The sequence below is a fragment of the Molothrus aeneus genome, chromosome 30, assembly GCF_037042795.1.
Source record: "Molothrus aeneus isolate 106 chromosome 30, BPBGC_Maene_1.0, whole genome shotgun sequence".
NCBI lineage: Eukaryota > Metazoa > Chordata > Aves > Passeriformes > Icteridae > Molothrus > Molothrus aeneus.
The window spans coordinates 1,314,202-1,333,666 of NC_089675.1; the positions used below are offsets into that span (position 1 = coordinate 1,314,202).

The 19,465-nt window shown below is 60.4% G+C and overlaps 2 protein-coding genes across 3 annotated transcripts; both read right to left on the bottom strand.

The window, feature by feature from the left end:
• Positions 1-1,784: 1,784 nt before the first annotated feature.
• Positions 1,785-5,515, bottom strand: PYM1 (PYM homolog 1, exon junction complex associated factor). 2 transcript variants are annotated; one of them, XM_066567817.1, is made up of 3 exons: positions 5,470-5,515; positions 4,084-4,177; positions 1,785-2,846 (listed from the first exon to the last, which is right to left on the bottom strand). In XM_066567817.1, exons 1-3 carry the CDS (start codon positions 5,498-5,500, stop codon positions 1,955-1,957), a joined length of 1,017 nt encoding a protein of 338 aa, XP_066423914.1. In that variant the 5' UTR covers positions 5,501-5,515; the 3' UTR covers positions 1,785-1,954. The 2 variants fall into 2 exon arrangements, with proteins under 2 accessions (XP_066423914.1, XP_066423913.1); XM_066567816.1 differs by lacking the exon at positions 5,470-5,515 and having other exon boundaries at positions 4,084-4,756.
• A 1,680-nt stretch (positions 5,516-7,195) lies between these two features.
• Positions 7,196-18,918, bottom strand: PMEL (premelanosome protein). The gene is made up of 12 exons (XM_066567787.1): positions 18,751-18,918; positions 16,267-16,395; positions 15,622-15,768; positions 14,252-14,377; positions 13,460-13,621; positions 12,255-12,647; positions 11,276-11,590; positions 10,838-11,173; positions 10,649-10,736; positions 9,405-9,610; positions 8,106-8,193; positions 7,196-7,467 (listed from the first exon to the last, which is right to left on the bottom strand). Exons 1-12 carry the CDS (start codon positions 18,812-18,814, stop codon positions 7,308-7,310), a joined length of 2,214 nt encoding a protein of 737 aa, XP_066423884.1. The 5' UTR covers positions 18,815-18,918; the 3' UTR covers positions 7,196-7,307.
• Between the last annotated feature and the right edge of the window lie 547 nt (positions 18,919-19,465).

Genomic DNA, 19,465 nt, shown 5'->3' on the forward strand with positions numbered 1-19,465 from the left:
CTTCATTGGCATGAGACTGTCCTTAAGTGGACATGGCCACGCCCCTTAAAGTATTGTCAACGCCCTTTAAATTTGCATAGACACGCCCTTTAAATGGCTAGAGATACGCCTCTTAAAGAGGCAACGCTTATTAAAGGGGCAATGCCGACGTCCCGACACCGCGGTGGGGCCCAGCGCTCCCAGTTCCTCCTCCCAGTGCTCCCAGTTCCTCCCAGTTCTCCTAGCGCCCCCAGCTCCTCCTCCCAGTGCTCCCAGTTCCTCCCAGTGCCACCTCCCAGCACTCCCATTCCTCCCCTCCCAGTGCCCACCAGTTCCCCCAGTGCCCCTTCCCAGTTCCCCCAGTTCCTCCTCCCAGTTCTCCCAGTCTGGGCTCTCTCCTGGCCCTCCCCCTCAATCCACGCCCCCCAGGACCCCCCAAATCCCCCCCAAAATCCCCCCCAAGGACCCCCCAAGGACCCCGACCCCCGTTGGGTCTCTGCTCTTTTATTCCTCCACCGCTCTGAAAAATGAAAGCAAAAAAAAAAGACAAAAAAGAGAAAATTTGGGGAGGGGGCGGCGACACAGAGAGGGGGGAGGGGGCACGGGGGGGAGGGGGGGCACGGCCCCGTTTTTGTGGTTTTTCACCCCATTTTTAAATCCCATTAAAAAGAGGGAGAGAAGTCGGGATGAAGGAGATGAAAAGAAAATCAAATGGAATAAAATTAGGGGAAAAAGGGGGAAAAAGAAATGAAATGAGAAAAAAAAAAGAAAAAAAATTGAAATAAAAAATTGAAAAGAAGAAAACCAAACCAAACCAAAAAAAAAAAAAACCAAAAAAAAACAAAAGAAGAAATAAAATAAACAAAAATAAATCAGTAAAATAAAATGAAAGAATAAAAGAAATAAAAAACAAAAATAAAAATAAAACAAAATAAAAATTAAATTAAAATAAAATAAACCAAAAAGAAAAGTGAAAAAAATTAAAATTTAAAAGAAAATAACAGAAAAATAACATAAAACAAAATAAAATAATAAATGAAATAAAATTAAACAAAAGAAAATAAAGCAAAATAAAATAAAGTAAAATAAAGCAAATAAATGAAGTAAAACAAAAGAAAGTAAAACAAATAAAACAAAATAAGATCAAATAGAAAACAAATAAAGTAAAACAAAATAAAGTAAAATAAAATGAAAAAAAGTGAAATAAAATAAAATGAAACCAATATAAAATAAAATGAAACCAAAATAAAGTAAAATGAAATAAAATGGAACAAAATGAAATAAAGTAAAATAAAATAAAACAAAAATAAAATAAAACCAAACAAAATAAAACAAAAATAAAATAAAATGAAACCAAAAATAAAATGAAATAAAATGGAACAAAATGAAATAAAGTAAAATCAAATAAAACAAAGTAAAATAAAATGAAATAAAGTAAAATAAAATTTAATTAAAAGAAAACAAAAGAAAATAAAAAGAAAAGAAAAAAAAATAAAATTAAAAGAAAATAAAATAAAAAGGAAATAAAATTAAAAGAAAATAAAATAAAAATAAAATAAAATAAGAGAAAATAAAAGGAAATAAAATAAAACGAAATAAAAGGAAATAAAATTAAAGGAAATAAAATAAAAAGAAATAAAATAAAAAGAAAATAAAATAAAAAGAAAATAAAATAAAAAGAAAATAAAAAGAAAATAAAATAAAAAGAAGTAAAATAAAAAGAAAATAAAAAGAAAATAAAATAAAAGGAAATAAAATAAAAATAAAATAAAAACAAAATAAAATAAAAATAAAATAAAATAAAAACAAAATAAAACAAAATAAAATAAAACAAAATAAAAAATCAAAACAAATTAAAACCCAAAATAAACCCAAAAAAACCCCGAAAAAAAAATCCAAAATAAATAAAAAAAACCTTTAAAAAAATCAAAACCAAACCCCAAACCCCTCCCTCCCCAAAGAAAGCCCAGCCCGATTACGAGTCCAGCTCCAGCGCCCTGAGTTCCTCCTCCAGCGCCCTCCTCCGGCCCAGCTTCTCCAGCTGCTCCCGGCTGGGCTCGGGCAGCGCGCCCCGCTCCAGCCGCAGCTGCAGCTCCTGCACCTGGCGCAGCTTCTTCCGCAGGCTCTTCATGCGCCGGCCCCGCTCCGCGCCGCCCCCGCCGCCATCCGTGCCCGCCCTATCCCCGCAGCTGTTCCCCGAATCGCTCCCCGAATTGTTGGCATTATTGCCCGGGGTATTTCCGGAATTCCCACCGGAATTCCGGTGGTTACTCCCTAAATTATTCCCAGGATTGCTCCTCAAATTCCCCCCGGAATTCCCGACGTTGCTGCCCAGATTATTCCCGGAATTATTCCCCGATTGAATCGCGGCGTTTTCGCCGGAATTCGCTGAATTCTTCCCGCAATCTGCTGAATTCTTGCTCGAATTCTTCCCAGAATCTGCTGAATTCTTCCCGGAATTGCTGCTCGGATTCTTCCCCGAATCTCCAGGATTTTTCCCGGAATTCTTGCTGGAATTTTTCCCTGAATTCTTGCCGGAATTCCCGGGGTTTTCCACGTTTTTCTCCCCTCCCGCTGTCCCTCCTCCTCCATTGTCGCTGTCTCCTCCTCCTCCCAGCCCGATTTTTTCCAGCTCTTGGCTCAGTCCGTCCCCGTGGTTTTCCCGATCTTTTTCCTGCTGCTGTTTCCTTTTCTCTTTGCGTTTCAGGTTCCTGCGGGCGCTTTTGGATAAAGTTGGGGAGGGGTCGCAGCCCCCCTCGGGCCTCCCGGGGGTCCCTCGGCCCGGCGGGGAAGGGGCGGGCTCGGGGTTTAAACCCGGCGGGAGCTCGGGTTTGCTCCGGAAGAATTTCACGTATTTGTTCTCGTAGCTGGAGGCGGGACAGGGGGGGGAAAAAGGGGAAAAAAATCAAAGTAAAAATTAAAAAAAAATGGTCAGGGGGTTTTGGGGAGGGGCTTGGAGGGGTCTGGGGGGGTCCTGGAGGGGTCTGGGGGGGTCCTGATGGGGTTTGGGGGTAACAGGAGGGGTTGGGGGGGGTTCTGGAGGGGTCTGGGGGCATCCAGGAGGGGTCTGGGGGGGTCCTGGAGGGGTCTGGGGGGGTCCTGAGGGGGTTTGAGGGTGACAGGAGGGGTTTGGGGGGGTCCTGAGGGGGTTTGGGGATAACAGGAGGGGTCTGGGGGTCCTGGAGGGATCTGGGGGGTCCTGAGGGGGTTTGGGGGTAACAGGAGGGGTTTGGGGGGGTTCTGGAGAGGTGTGGGGGTAACAGGAGGGGTTTGGGGGGGTTCCTGGAGGGATCTGGGGGGGTCCTGAGGGGGTTTGAGGGTAACAGGAGGGGTTTGGGGGGGTCCTGAAGGGGTTTAAGGGTAACAGGAGGGGTCTGGGGGGTTCTGGGGGGTCCTGAGGGGGTTTGGGGGTGACAGGAGGGGTTTGGGGGGGTCCTGAGGGTAACAGGAGGGGTTTGGGGGGGTTCCTGGAGGGATCTGGGGGGGTCCTGGAGGGGTCTGAGAGTAACAAGAGGGGTTTGGGGGTTCTGGAGGGATCTGGGGGCATCCAGGAGGGGTTTGAGGGGGTCCTGGAGGGGATTTAATGGGTTTGGGGGGGGTCTTGGAGGGGTCTGGGGAGCTCCTGGAAGGGTTTGAGGGGATCGTGGATGGGTCTGGGGGCATCAAGGAAGGGATTTGAGGGGTTTAGGGGGGACAGGAGGGGTTTAGGGGGGTCCTGGAGGGGATTTGAGGGGTCCTGGAGGTGTTTGGGGGTGTCCTGCAGGGGTTATGGGGGATCCAGGGGGGTATGGGGGGGACAGGAGGGAGTTTGGGGGAGACAGGAGAAGTCTGGGGGGTCCTCGAGGGGTTTGGGAGGGTCCAGGAAGGGATTTGAGGGGTCTGGGGGGGACAGGAGGGGTTTGGGGAGACCAAGGGAGGACCCAGAGCCAGGCCTGGGTGAGACCCAACCCCTCCCCACACCCTGGGGAGCCCCTGGGACCCCTCCCCACACCCTGGGGACCCCCCCAGGACCCTCTGGGACCCCTCCCCACACCCTGGGGACCCCGCCAGGACCCTTTGGGACCCCTCCCCACACCCTGAGACCCCCCCAGGACCCCCACTCACACGGGCACCTCCTCCTGGGGCACGTAGCCCTCCTTGACCCGGCGCTGCTTCCGCCAGGTCCCGTCCGGGCGCTGCGTGGAGGGGATGTACCTGCCTGGGGACAGCGTGGGGACACCATGGGGACAGCGCAGGGACACTGTGGGGACAGCTGGGGACAGTGCAGGGACACTGTGGGGACAGCTGGGGACACCATGGGGACAGCGCAGGGACACTGTGGGGACAGCTGGGGACAGTGCAGGGACACTGTGGGGACAGCTGGGGACACCATGGGGACATTGGGACAGTGCAGGGACACTGTGGGGACAGCCCCACAGACGACAGGGACTTTGGGACACCGTGGGGACAGCTGGGGACACACTGGGGACACTGTGGGGACAGCTGGGGACAGCCCCACAGACACCACAGGGAACTTGGGGACACTGCAGGGACACAGGGACAGCATGGGGACACTGTGGGGACACCATGGGTCATGGGAACATCCCCAAAGACATCGTGGGCATGTGGGGACATCCTGGGGACATCCACGGACACCACGGGGACATCCCCACAGACACTGGGTAGACACGAGGACTCCCTGGGCCACCCTGGGGACACTGCAGGGACACCTTGGGGACACCCCTGGGGTCACCCACGGACACCAGGGGGACCCTGGGACACCCCCCCAAAACCCAACCCTCCCTCAGAGATCCCAAACCCCTCACGGGGACTCCAAAACCCTCACGGGGATCCCAAAACCCTCACGGGGACCCCAAACCCTTCACGGGGATCCCAAACCCCTCACGGGGATCCCCAAGACCCCTCCCCAAATACCCCGGGACATCCCCAGGCCCCTCACGGGGGTCCCAGGACCCCCCCCCAAAGCCCCTTTGGGCCCTTCCCGACCCCGAGACCCTCACGGGGGTCCCAAGACCCCCCCTCACAGACTCCAAACCCCTCATAGGGACCCCAAAAACTTCACGGACCCCTCCCCAAAACCCTCGGTCCCCCTCCCCTCACAACCCCCGGACTCCCCCCCCCACCCAGGCCCCTCACGGGGGTCCCGCCCCCTCCCCAAATCCAACTCCCCTCTGAGAGACCCCAAAACCCCAAACCCCAGAACCCCAAATCCCTCCCGGGAACCCCAAACCCCTCACGGAGACCACGAATCCTCCTCGGGGACCCCAAACCCCTCACGGACCCCTCCCCAAAACCCTCGGCCCCCCCCTCCCTCCCAGTCCCCGCCCCCCCTCAGGCCCCTCACGGGGGTCTCGCCCCCCCCATCCCCCCCTTTAGGCCCCTCCCGCCCCCGCGAGCCCCGCGCGGGTTTGGGGGGGGTCGCGGGGGTCTCGGGGCAGCCCCGGGAGGGCCTCGGAGCCCCCCCGGGCCGCAGGGCCCCCCTGCGCTCACCGGTCTCGTCCGTCACATAGGGCGTCGCCATCTTTGCGCGCGCGCCGCGGGGCCGCCCCGGAAGTGACGCAAAGGCGGCGGCGGCGGCGCGGCGGAATGGGGGGCGTGGCCCAAAAATGGAGGCGTGGCCAAAGAATGGAGGGTTGGGCAAAACTGAGGCGTGGCCATATATGGGATATGGAAATTAGAGGGCGGGGCTAAGAGCGGAAACGAACTTCATTTAAATGGTAATTAGAGGGCGTGGTTATAGAACTGTATGTAAATCAGTGGGCGTGTCCATGCATAATGTATAAACCATGTGGAAATTAAGGGGCGTGGACGATTATTTAAATAGGAAACGTGTCTAGTAGTAGTTGAGGGGGCGTGACCATTGGTGGATATGCAAATTAGAGGGCGCATCAAAAATTAATGACATTACTATGCAAACTAGAGGGCGTGGTCATTTGTGGATATGGAAATATGGGGTGTGGCCACAGAATGTGTGCGGTCATTAACATATATGAAATTGGAAGGGTGGTCAAAATAAATATTTAATTATATTAAAATTAGGGGGCGTGGCTATCGATATGTGTAAAACGTGTGGGCGTGGTCATGCAAGGGTGTGGCCATTAAGAAACCAAGAAAATGGAGGATTTGGTCAAAGAGATCTTTAATTAATATGTAAATTAGGGGGTGTGGTCACTCTTTTGGCAGTGGGGGTCTCCGGACAGAGGGACCCTGGAGGAGGGAGCTCAGGGCCCCCCCAGGACACCCCAAAACCCCCCAGGATCCCCCCAAAATTCCCCCTTGGAACCTTCCAAGACCCCCCGAAATCCACTCAGGATGACCCCAGACCCCCTAAAACTCACCCAAAATCCCCCCAGACCCTCCTGGATCCCTTCAGAGCCCCCTAAAACCCCCTCGAGTCCCCCCAGATTATCTCTCGACCTCCTCAAAATCCCCCAAAACCCCCACAGGACACCCCCAGGCACCCCCAAATCCACCTAAGATCCCCTCAAACCCCCCTGGATTCCCTCAGAACCCCATAAACCACCTGAAACCCCCCCAAAAATCCACCCAGACCCCCCCAAACCACCCCAAAACTCCTCCTGGACACCCCCAGATACGCCAAAACCACCCAAAATCCCCCCAAACCCCCCGAAATCCCCCCAAAACCCCTCCAAAGCCCCCCAAAATCACACAGAGCCAGAGCCTCGGGCACTTGGCAGCTTTAATCCCGGTGTCACCAAGGCCACCGCGCGTGTCCCCAACCCCGTCCCCAGCTCCGGGGGGGTTTTGTGGGGCCGTTTTTGGGGCGGGGGTCCCTGGACCGAGCGGCCCTGGAGGAGGGGGCTGCTCTCGCCGCTCGGGGCCGCCCCCAGTGCCCCCCAAAAAGCCCCAAAACACCCACAGGACGCCTCAAAACCCTCCCAAAACCCCCCAAAACTGCCCCAAAATCCCCCCAATTTCCCCCCGGATCCCCTCAGACCCCCCCCAAAATCCACCCAGACCCCCCAAAATCCATCCAAGACCCCTCCAAAACCTCCCTGGATCTCCTCAGAGCCCCCTAAAACCACCCCAAAATCCCCCCAGACCCCTTCAGGATTTCCCCCAGATACCCCAAAATCCCCCCAAAATCCCCCCAAACCCCCCCGGATTCCCTCAGACCTCCCCAAAACCACCCAAAAACCCCCGAAAATCCACCCAGACCCCCCTAAATCCCCCCAAAATCACACAGAGCCAGAGCCTCGGGCACTTGGCAGCTTTAATCCCGGTGTCACCAAGGCCACCGCGCGTGTCCCCAACCCCGTCCCCAGCTCCGGGGGGGTTTTGTGGGGCCGTTTTTGGGGCGGGGGTCCCTAGACCGAGCGGCCCTGGAGGAGGGGGCTGCTCTCGTCGCTCGGGGCCGCCCCCAGGGCGCGCTGCAGCAGCCGCCGCACCGCGGGGACATTTGGGGACAGCCACGGCCGGGACCGGCCGGGAGGGGACGCCGGGGACAGCAACGGGGACTTGACTCGTCTGGGGAGGGGGACGCGGTGTCACCGCCTCGCCGAGGGGTGTCCCCGATGTCCCCAACCCCACTGGGAGTGTCCCCGATGTCCCCAACCCCACAGTGTCACCTCCTCCCCACTGGGAGTGCCCCTGATGTCCCCGACCCCATAATAACCCCATAAAAAGTGTCCCCAACCCTACAGTGCTCCCAACCCCATAGGGAGTGTCCCCAATGTCCCCCCAGTGTCCCCGATGTCCCCAATCCCCCCAATCCCCCCAATGTACCCCCAGTGTCCCCAATGTCCCCAATCCCCCCAATGTCCCCAGTATCCCCAATCCCCCCAATGTCCCTAGTGTCCCCCCAGTGTCCCTATTCCCCCAATGTCCCCAGTGTCCCTGATGTCCCCCCAGTGTCCCCAATGTCCCCCCAATGTCCCCAGTGTCCCCAATCCCCCCAGTGTCCCCAGTGTCCCCCCAATGTCCCCAGTGTCCCTGATGTCCCCCCAGTGTCCCCAATGTCCCAGTGTCCCCAATCCCCCCAATGTCCCCAGTGTCCCCCCAATGTCCCCAGTGTCCCCATTGTCCCCAGTGTCCCTGATGTCCCCCCAGTGTCCCCAGTGTCCCCAGTGTCCCCAGTGTCCCCCGTGTCCCCAGTGTCCCCTCACCTGTAGGTGTACGCGGCCGTGCCCAGGGCGGCCGCCACCAGCACGAGTCCCACGAACAGCGTGGTGTGACCGCCGGCCGGGGCAGCTCCTGGGGACAGGGACAGCCCAGTGCCACCAGGGGACCTTGGGGACATCCCCCTGCCCCTGTCCTTCTGCCCCTGTCACCTCCGGCAGGGCTGGGACAGCTCAGTGCCACCAGGGGTGCTTGGGGACATCCCCGGGACCTTGGGGACATCCCTGGTCCCTGTCCCTGTCACTCCCTGGTGCAAGAACCGCCCAGTGCCACCCAGGGGACCCTCAGGGACCCTGTCCCCGTGTCCCTGTCACCTCCCCGGAGCAGGAAGAGCCCAGCCCCACCCAGGGGACACCCGGGGACATCCCAGCCCCTGTCCCCATGTCCCTGTCACTCCCCAGAGCTGGAACCACCCAGGGGGCCTTGGGGACATCCCAGGACCCTGTCCCTGTCACCTCCAGGACCAGGAACCGCCCAGCCCCACCCAGGGGACACCCGGGGACATCCCAGCCCCTGTCCCCATGTCCCTGTCACCTCTGGGACCAGGAACATCCCAGCCCCACCCAGGGGACATTGAGGACATCCCAGGACCCTGTCCCCATGTCCCTGTCACCTCTGGGACCAGGAACATCCCAGCCCCACCCAGGGGACATTGAGGACATCCCAGGACCCTGTCCCCATGTCCCTGTCACCTCTGGGACCAGGAACATCCCAGCCCCACCCAGGGGACATTGAGGACATCCCAGGACCCTGTCCCCATGTCCCTGTCACTCCCCTGAGCCGGAACCACCCAGAGGACATTGGGGACATCCCCCAGCCCTGTCCACGTGTCCCTGTCACTCCCCAGAACAGGAACAGCCCAACCCCACCCAAGGGGCCTTGGGGACCCTTTTCCCCCTGTCCCTGCCACCCCTCCGGGCCAGGGACACCCAGCCCCACCCAGAGGACATTGGGGACATCCCTTGGCCCTGTCCCCGTGTCCCTGCCACTCCCCAGAACAGGAAGAGCCCAGCCCCACCCAAGGGACACCCGTGGACATCCCCAGCCCCTGTCCCCGTGTCCCTGCCACTTCCTCAGAACAGGAACCACCCAGGGGACCTTGGGGACATCCCCTGGCCCTGTCCCCGTGTCCCTGTCACCTCCGGGACCAGGAACCGCCCAGCCCCACCCAAGGGACACCCGTGGACATCCCCTGTCCTGTCCCTGCCACTTCCTCGGAACAGGAACCGCCCAGCCCCACCCAGGGGACCCTGGGGACATCCCCTGGCCCTGTCCCCGTGTCGCACCTCCCACGGCCACGCGGGTGGTGGCCACGGCCAGCCCGTTGCCGTTGGCCAGGGACACGTTGAGGCAGAAGAGGCCGCTGCGGTTGAAGTCCTGGCGCAGCACGAGCTCGCAGCCGGGCGGCGACGGCGACACCGCCGAGCACGACTCCGCCTCCGCCGTGCGACACTCGGCGTCCGCCACCACCGTGCACACCTCCGAGGGCACCCTGCGGCCGCGCCGCCGTCGGTTTGGGGCATTTGGGGCCGGGTTTGGGGCCGTTTTGGGGCCGTTTTGGGGCCGTTTTGGGGGATTTGGGGCCGGTTTTGGGACCGTTTTTGGGGCTTTGGGGGGGATTTGGGATCGGTTTTGAGGCTTTGGGGGGGATTTGGGACAGTTTTGGGACAGTTTTGGGGGCAGTTTTGGGGGGATTTGGGGCCGTTTTTGGGGCCGTTTTGGGGCCGGTTTTGGGCCGTTTTGGAGCCATTTTTCGGCCGTTTTGGGGCCATTTAGGGGGATTTGGGGCCATTTTTGGGACCGGTTTTGGGGCTTTGGGGGGGATTTGGGACAGTTTTGGGGGTTATGGGCAGTTTTGGGGGGATTTGGGGTCGTTTTTGGGGATTTGGGGCCATTTAGGGGGATTTGGGGTCATTTTTGGGCCCGGTTTTGGGGGCAGTTTTGGGGAGGATTTGGGATCGGTTTTGAGGATTTAGGGGGGTTTTGTGGCCGTTTTGGGGGGGATTTGGGACAGTTTTGGGGTCGCTTTTGGGGATTTGGGGCCATTTTGGGGGCATTTAGGGGGATTTGGGGCAGTTTTGGGACCGTTTTTGGGGGGGATTTGGGGTCATTTTTGGGGCTGTTTTGGGGGGGTTGGTTTTGAGGATTTCGGGTGGTTTGGGGGCCGTTTTGGGGGAATTAGGGATTATTTTGGGGATCTGGAGCTGCTTTGAGGGGTTCTAGGGTCGTTTTTGGGGACTTGGGGTCATTTATGGGAACTTTGTCGGGGGTTTGGGGGCAGTTTTTGGGGGGATTTGGGGTCATTTTCAGGCCCGGTTTTGAGGGGGTTTGGGGGCAGTTTTTGGGGGGATTTGGGGTCATTTTCGGGCCCGGTTTTGAGGGGCTTTGGGGGCAGTTTTTGGGGGGATTTGGGGTCATTTTCAGGCCCGGCTTTTTGGCGCTTTGGGTGGCATTTTTTTGGGGCGATTTGGGGTCATTCTGAGGGTTTGGGGGTGCCGTCCCCTCCCTTGTCCCCGCCGTCCCCGCTCACCCTCCCTCGCACGTCACCGTCAGCTCCACGCTGCTGCCGCTGCCGCCCTCGGGCACCACCTGCACGATGGCCACGCTCTCGATGCCCTCTGGGGAGGGGGCAAGGGGGGCTCAGCGGGGGGGGAAGCCCCGGTTGGACCCTCGGGGACCCCCCCGGACCCCCCCGGGACCCCCGGGACCCCCGACTCACGGACGATCTCCAGCTGGGTGGCGAAGGTGCCGTAGCGGTACAGGACACAGGGCACGTCCCCAAGCGGCGCCTGGCGCTTCACCAGGGCCAGGGGCTGGGCTGTGGTGCCAGATGTGGCTCCAGCTGTGGCGCCAGCTGTGGCGCCAGCTGTGGCGGCGGCCAGGGACACAGCGGTGGCTCCCACGGTGGCTTCTATGGTGGCATCTGCGGTGGCAGCGAGTGTGGCCGCAGCGGTGGCATCGAGGGCCGATCCAGCTGTGGCCGGTCCAGCTGTGGCCGATCCAGCTGTGGCCGCAGCAGCTGTGACATCACCCGCGCCTCCGTCTGTCGCCGCACCTGCAGGGACACACGGGAAACGCTGGGCGGGGACAAGGGGACAGCAGAGCCCTTGGGGACATCCCCGATGTGTCCCCAGCCCCGGGCCGGGCCAGCACCCACCTGCAGCCGCTGTCGCTTCCACCGAGGGGACGGAGGGGACAGAGGTGGCCCCGGCCGCGCTGGCGACAGAGGGGGACACGGAGGAGGCGACGGGCGCGGTGCCGGCGGCGGCGGAGGGGACCGAGAGCTCGGTGACAGCGACCGCAGAGGGCGCGGTGGCGGCGGGACCGGTGACAGCAAGGACAGCGGGATCGGTGACAGCGAGGACAGCGGGATCGGTGACAACGGGGACAGAGGGGTCGGTGACAACGGGGTCCAAGGGTTCCACTGCCGAGCCCCCCGTGGTCTCCACCGGCTCCCCGGAGGCTGCGGGGGCTGTGGGGAGAGCGGGGCTGGGGTCACCCCCGGGACCCCCCCAGAGCCCGGGCTGGGGTCACCTCTGGTGTGGAACCCCCCGGGACCCCCCGATTCCGGGCTGGGGTCACCCCCAGGACCCCCCAGCTCCATTGTCCAGGGTGCTCCGCGTCCCCTCAGGTGACATTGGGGGGACACAAGGCGGGCTGGGGGGATCTGGGGGCTCTGTGGGCTGGGGGGGGGACATTGGGGACACAAATTATGGGGTGGGCTGGCTCTGGGGTGTGGAGGGACATTGAGGACACTGAGTCTGGTGTGGGGGGACATTGGGGACACTCACTATGGACTGTGGTGGCTCTGGAGGGTGAGGGGACATTGGGGACACTCAGTCTGGTGTGGGGGGACATTGGGGACACTCAGTATTGGGTGAGGGGACACTGGGGACACTCAGTATTGTGTCGGGGGACACTGGGGACACTCACTATGGACTGTGGTGGCTCTGTGGGGCTGGGGGGACATTGGGGACACTCAGTTTGGGGTGAGGGGACATTGGGGACACTCACTATGGACTGTGGTGGCTCTGTAGGGCTGGGGTGACACCAGGGCGCCACAAACCAGGGCTGTGCCAGCACCAACCCGTCCCGCACCCCACGGTGACACCGACCCCTCCTCCCGCTCCCCTTACCCGTGCTGGCCGCCGGCACCGTGCTCTGTGCCCCGGGGGTGGCGGCGGTGGTGGCCGCGGGATCGGTGCCCGTGCCGGTGGTGGCGGCGGCGGGGGCCGTGCTGGGCCCGCAGGGGCTGAGCGGGATGGCGGCCTGGAGCACCAGGCGGGCCGAGAAGGTGCCGATGTCGCGATAGGTGTGGGTGACGGTGCCGCTGCGCGAGATGAGGGTCCCGCTCTGGTCCCCGAAGTCCCACGAGTAGGAGATGTCGGCGTGGCGCAGGTACCGGCTCGGGTCGTGCAGCCGCACCGCGAACGCCACCGCGCGGTTCCGCACGAAGCGACCGCCCCCGGTCAGCGCCACCGCCGCCGGGTCCTGCAGCTGCGACACCTCCACCGACAGCGGGACCTGGTCTGCGGGGACAGCGCGGGGACGCCGTGAGGGTGGGGACAGCGTGGGGACAGCACGGGGACAGCACGGGGACACGGTGAGGGTGGGGACAGCGTGGGGACAGTGTGGGGACAGCGTGGGGACACGGTGAGGGTGTGAGGGGGGACAGCACAGGGACATGCAGAGGGTGGAGACAGTTGGGGACAGTGTGGGGACACGGTAAGGGTGGGGACAGCGTGGGGACAGTGTGGGGACACGGTGAGGGTGGGGACAGCACGGGGACACGGTGAGGGTGGGGACAGCGTGGGGACAGTGTGGGGACGGGCAGTGGAGTGACTGGGAGATGGGAGTGGTGGCGTGTGGTGTCACCTGTGCACGGTGTCACCTGTGCCCAGTGTCACCTACAGCCAGTGTCACCTGCACTGTCACCTACAGTCAGTGTCACCTGTGCCCAGTGTCACCTATAGCCAGTGTCACCTGTACTCTCTGTCACTTGCACCCAGTGTCACCCACAGGCAGTGTTACCTGCACCCCGTGTCACCCACACCCAGTGTCACCTACAGCCCCAAAACCCAGTGTCACCTGCAGCGCCAGCACACAATGTCACCTAAGCCTGGTGTCACCTGCACTCGGTGTCACCTACAGCCCCCAAAATCCACTGTCACTTGCAGCACGGGCACCCAGTGTCACTTGCACCCAATGTCACCCGCACCCAATGTCACCCGCACCCAGTGTCACCTGCACCCCCACCCCAAACCCCCAGCCCCATTTCCCACCCCGTGCCCCCCGTGTCACCCCCCCCCGTGCCCCCCGGTGTCCCCCCGGTGTCACCCACCGGTGACACTGAACTGGCTGCTGCAGTGGCCGATGGGGATGAATTTCTGCTGGCCCCGGGCGTGGTACACGGTGACCTCCATGGTGTAGGAGCCCAGCGCCACCCCCTGAGTGTCCACCGTGAGCTGTGACACCGGCCCGTCCAGCACCTGCCAGTACCGCCCTGGGGACAACAGTGCCACCATGGGGACAGTGCCACCATAGCAGGGACAGTGCCACCACCATGGGGACAGTGCCACCATGGGGACAGTGCCACCGTGAGCTGTGACACCGGCCCGTCCAGCACCTGCCAGTACCGCCCTGGGGACAGTGGGGACAATGGGGACAATGGGGACAGTGCCACCATAGCGGGGACAGTGCCACCATAGCGGGGACAGTGCCACCACCATGGAGACAGTGCCAACATAGCGGGGACAGTGCCACCATAGCAGGGACAGTGCCAACATAGCAGGGACAGTGCCACCATAGCGTGGCCAGTGCCACCACAGCAGGATTGGTGGCACCGCAGTGGGCTCAGTGCCACCAAAATGGGGACAGTGGCACCACAGCAGGGTCAGTGGCACCAAGGCAGGCTCAGTGCCACCACTATGGGGACAGTGCCATCACAGCATGGTGAGTGCCACCACGGTGGGCTCAGTGTCCCCACAGCAGGGCCATTTGCACCTCAGTGGGGTCAGTGCCACCACAGCGGGGTCAGTGCCACTATGGCAGGGTCAGTGCCACCTCAGGGACAGCGGTGCCACCTCAGGGACAGCGGTGCCACCCCGGGGACAGCGGTGCCACCCTCACTCACCCCACGTCCACCAGACGTAGATGAATTTTCCCCGCTGGCCCTGGGGCAGGGGGGTCCCGTCCGGGAAGGTCCCGGTGGCGTCCGGCTGCTCCGGGAACACCGGGTCCCCCTGGGTCACCTGCGTGCCTGTGGGGACAGCGGGGACACCACGGGGACATCAGGGGTCAGGGGACATAGGGGACAGACACTGTGACGACATCAGGGGTCAGGGGACATCGGGGGACACCGCGGGGACACCACAGGGACAGCGGGGCTCAGGGGACACTGGGGTCAGGGGACATTGGGGACATCGTGGGGACACCAGGGGGACAGCGGGTCCCCCTGTGCCACCTGCGTGCCTGTGGGGACACTGAGGACACCACAGGGACATCAGAGGGACATCGGGGACACCAGGGATGAGGGGACATTGGGGACACCAGGGACACCATGGGGTGAGGGGACACCATGGGGACACCAGGGTTCAGGGGACACTGCAGGGACACTGAGGGGACGCTGAGGGGACACTGGGGTTTTGGGGTAGTTTAAGGGTGGTTTTAGGGTGGTTTTGAGGAGTTCGGGGTGTTCTGGGATTGTTTTGGGGTAGTTTTGAAGGTTTAAGGGGTTTCAGGGTGTTTTGGGGCTGGTTTTGGGATGGTTTCAGGGTGGTTTGGGATGGTTTTGGGGTTGGTTTGGGGTAGTTTTGGGTTGTTACAGGGTGGTTTTTGGGTAGTTTCAGGGTGGTTTGGGGTTAGTTTTGGTGCGGTTTTGGGGTGGTTTCAGGGTAGTTTTGAAGATTTAAGGGGTTTTGGGGTTGTTTTGGGGTAGTTTCAGGGTGGTTTTGGGGTGGTTTTGGGGTGGTTTGGGGTAGTTTCAGGGAGGTTTTGGGTGGTTTGCGGGAGTTTGGGGTGGTTTTGGAGTAGTCTTGGAGGTTTAAGGGGTTTCAGGGTAGTTTTGGGTCGTGTCAGGATGGTTCCAGGGTGGTTTTGGGTTGGTTTTGGGTTGTTCCAGGGTGGTTTCGGGGTGGTTTTAGGTAGTTCCAGGGTGGTTTTGGGTTGGTTTTGGGTTTTTTCAGGATTGTTTCAGGTTAGTTCTGGGTTGTTTCAGGATGGTTTCAGGTTGGTTTGGGGTTGTTTCAGGGTGGTTTCGGGTTAGTTCTGGGTAGTTCCAGGGTGGTTTTGGGTTGGTTTTGGGTTGTTTCAGGGTTGTTTCAGGTTAGTTCTGGGTAGTTCCAGGGTGGTTTTGGGTTGTTTCAGGGTGGTTTTGGGTTAGTTCTGGGTAGTTCCAGGGTGGTTTCGGGTTGGTTTTGGGTTGTTCCAGGATGGTTTCAGGGTTGTTTCAGGTTAGTTCTGGGTAGTTCCAGGGTGGTTCCGGGTGTCTCGGGGCTCTCAGACCGTTGACGGTGCAGTTCTGCCCCCAGACCACGCGGCCGTCGGGCAGCGCCCGCTGGGTGTCCGGCAGGCGCAGGGCGATGAAGAACGTGGCCTGGGCACCCGCCAGCGTCGGCGCGTCGTTGCTGATGTCGAAGGTGACATCGCCACCTGTGCGGGGACAACAGCGGGGAGGGGCCGGTGACACAGCCAGACCCCCCCGGTGACAGGGCCAGACCCCCCCGGTGACAGGGCCAGACCCCCCTGGTGACAGGGCCAGACCCCCCTGGTGCCAGGGCCAGCCTGGGGGGGTGACACAGCCAGACCCCCCCGGTGACAGGGCCAGACCCCCCCGGTGACACGGCCAGACCCCCCTGGTGACAGGGCCAGCCCGGGGGGGTGACAGAGCCAGCCCAGGTGGGTGACCCAGCCCCTCGGGGGTGACACGGGCCGGGCGGTGACAGAGCCAGCCCGGGCGGTGACACAGCCATCCCGGGCAGTGACAGAGCCATCCCGGGCGGTGACAGAGCCAGCCCGGGCGGTGACAGAGCCATCCCGGGCGGTGACACAGCCATCCCGGGCGGTGACCCGGCCCCTCGGGGGTGACACGGGCCGGGCGGTGACAGAGCCAGCCCGGGCGGTGACCCGGCCCCTCGGGGTGCCGCTCACCTCTCCAGCAGTCGCGGCTGCCGCGCTGCTGCCAGGGCGGGTACAGCGCCGAGTCCCAGGTGCCGAACGGCCCCGGCCGCCCGCTCCAGGCCGGGCTCGGCCCGCGGCTCCGGCCCCGCCCGGGGGCTCCTGCGGGGACAGCGACAGCGACAGCGGCATCAGGGACAGCGGCACCACGGGGCCCCCGTGTCCCCCGTTTTCGGGGAGTCCCCCATTTTTGGGGAACATCGTCTCCCTATTCTCAGGGGGATGAAGGGTCCCATCTGTCCCCCGTGTCCCCCATTTCGGGGGTTTGTCACGTCCCCCATGTCCCTCATTTACAGGGCTTTGTCATGTCCCCCGTGTCCCCATTCTCAGGGAGATCAGAGGTCCTCATATGTCCCCTGTGTCCCCCATTCTCAACGGCTGTCATGTCCCCCCGTGTCCCCTATTTTTGGGGGGCTGTCGGGTCCCACACGTCCCCAATGTCCCCCACTCCCAGGACACTCCCATATCCCCAGTGTCCCCAATGTCCCCCACTCTCAGGACACCCCCATGTCCCCAGTGTCCCCAACGTCCCCAACTCTCAGGGGTCAGTGAGGTCCCCAATGTCCCCACTCCCAGGACATTGCCACATCCCCCATGTCCCCAGTGTCCCCCATTTCCCCACTCCCAGGCCCCCCATCTCCCCAACTCTCGGCGGTCAGTAAGGTCCCAATGTCCCCAATGTCCCCCCACTCCCAGGACACTCCCATGTCCCCCGTGTCCCCAACTTTGGGGGCTCAGTGAGGTCCCCAGCGTCCCCAAGTGTCCCCCACATCTCCCCTCTGCCACCCCCACCCCTGGGGTGTCCTCCTGACCTTGGGGGGATCCGGGGGGGACCCTGGGGGGACCCGGGGCCCTCGTGACGGAGCTCGGGCCAAGCCACGCGCGGGCAAAGCCGTCACATGGGCCCAAAGCTGCTGCATGTGACGCTCAGCTGAGCCGGAGGGACGGGAGGGACGGGAGGGACGGGACGGGACCCCCTTGGGGTCGGGGGGTTCCGGAGTCCCCCATGTGTGAGGGGCTGCAGATTCACCCCAGTTTCGGGGCTGCAAATTCTCCCCGGTTTCGGGGGGCTGCGAATTCACCCCAATGTGAGGGGCTGCAAATTCCTCCCAGTTATGAGGGCAGCAAATTCATCCCAATGTCGGGGGGCTGCAGATTTCCCCCAGTTTCGGGGGGCTGCAAGTTCCTCCCAGTTTCGGGGGGCTGCAAATTCCCCACAGTTTCGAGGGGCTGCAAATTCTCCCCAGTTTTGGGGGGCTGTAAATTCTCCCCAGTTTTGGGGGGCCGCAAATTCATCCCAATGTCGGGGGGGCTGCAAATTCCCCCAAGTGTGAGGGGCTGCAGATTCATCCCAGTTTCGGGAGCTGCAAATTCACCCCAATGTTGGGGGGCTGTAAATTCACCCCAGTTACGGGGGGCTGTAAATTCCCCCCAGTTTTGGGGGGCTGCAAATTCATCCCAATTTCGGGGGGGCTGCAAATTCCTCCCAGTTTCGGGGAGCCACAAATTCCTCCCAGTTTCGAGGGGCTGCAAATTCATCCCAGTTTTGGGGGGCTGTAAATTCTCCCTAGTTTCGGGGGCTGCAGATTCACCCCAGTTTCGGGGGCTGCAGATTCTCCCCGGTTTCGGGGGGCTGCAGAGTCCCCCCGTGTCCCCCCAGTGTTGGGGGGCTGCCAGATCACCCCAGTTTCGGGGGGCTGCAGAGTCCCCCCCTGTTCCCCACTCTCAGGGCACTCACCCCTCTGCCCAGACCCCCAAGTCCCCCCATTTTCAGGGCTCTGCCAGGCCCCCTTCACACAGGGCTGCAGTTCCATAAAGGATTTCCCTTTAAGGGGGGCTCTACACCCCAAAACCACCACAAGATGAAGTTCCTGACGCCCCCCACACCCCAAAAAAAAACCCCAAAATCCCCATTTATGCCTCCAACCCTAACCCAAAACCACACCTGGGGACCCCCCAAAACCACCCCAAAGGGGAATTATCGGGGTACAACCCAGCTCTATGAAGGATTTCCCTTTAAGGGGGGCTCTGCACCCCAAAACCACCACAGGATGAGACTCTGGATGCGCCCCGCACCCCAAAAAAACCCATTTATGCCTCTATCCCAAACCCAAAACCATCCCAAAGGGGAATTATCGGGGTACAACCCAAATCTACGAAGGATTTCCCTTTCGGGGGGCTCTACACCCCAAAACCCCACAGGATGAGACTCTGGACGCGCCCCGCACCCCAAAAAAACCCCAAAAAAACCCCAAAAAAACCCCCAAAAAACCCCATTTATACCTCCAACCCTAACCCAAAACCACACCTGGGGACCCCCCAAAACCACCCCAATTGGAATTATCGGGGTACAACCCAGCTCTATGAAGGATTTCCCTTTCAGGGGGGCTCTGCACCCCAAAACCCCACGGGATGAAGCTCGGGGAGCCCCCCCGCCCCCCCAAACCCCCGACTCACTCCGCTGAGCCTCAGCCAGGAGCAGGAGCGCCCCCAAAACCGCGATGGCCCCGAGCCCCCTCATGGTCCCCGCTCGTCTCTCGCTGCTCGCTCGGCTCGGCCGGGGCAGAGGCGCCGGGGACGGCGACAGCGACACAAAAAGGGGGCGCTCATTTGCATAACCCCGCCTCCTCCTCCCCCCCCCAAAAAAAGGGGGGCGCTCATTTGCATAACCCCGACCCACGTGGGGCCACCCGCGGTCACACGGTGCGGGGGAGGGGGGGACGCGGGGACCCCCCCCAAAAGAGTTTTGGGGTTTTCGGGGGACATTGGGACCCTTTTGGGGGTTTGGGGGGACATTGGGACCCTTTTGGGGGGAATTGGGACCGGTTTAGGATTTTGGGGGGACATTGGGAGCGTTTTGGGGGTTTGGGGGGGACATGGGGACCGGTTGGGGGGTTTAGGGGGACATTGGGACTGGTTTGGGGTTTTGGGGGGACATTGGGAGCGTTTTGGGGGTTTGGGGGGACATTGGATCCATTTTGGTGGTTTGGGGGGGACATTGGGAGCGTTTGGGGGGTTTGGGGGGACATTGGGACCGGTTTGGGGTTTCGGGGGACATTGGGACCGTTTGGGGGGACATTGGGACCGGTTTGGGGTTTTGGGGGGACATTGGGAGCGTTTTGGGGGTTTGGGGGGGACATGGGGACTGGTTGGGGGGTTTAGGGGGACATTG

Bases quoted from the DNA above. Each gene is read 5' to 3' on its own strand.
- PYM1 (XM_066567816.1), bottom strand. From the start codon at position 4,547: ATGGTGTCCCCACAGTGTCCCCATGCTGTCCCTGTGTCCCTGCAGTGT. The intron at 2,847-4,083 runs GTGAGTGGGGGT...TCCCGCCTCCAG, and splicing joins CCCCAGGAGGAGGTGCCCGT to CTACGAGAACAAATACGTGA.
- PMEL (XM_066567787.1), bottom strand. From the start codon at position 18,814: ATGAGGGGGCTCGGGGCCATCGCGGTTTTGGGGGCGCTCCTGCTCCTG. The intron at 10,737-10,837 runs GTGAGTCGGGGG...CCCCCTCCCCAG, and splicing joins CACCCAGCTGGAGATCGTCC to AGGGCATCGAGAGCGTGGCC. The intron at 7,468-8,105 runs GTGAGGGGACAC...CCCCCTCCCCAG, and splicing joins ACGGCCGCGTACACCTACAG to ACGAGTCAAGTCCCCGTTGC.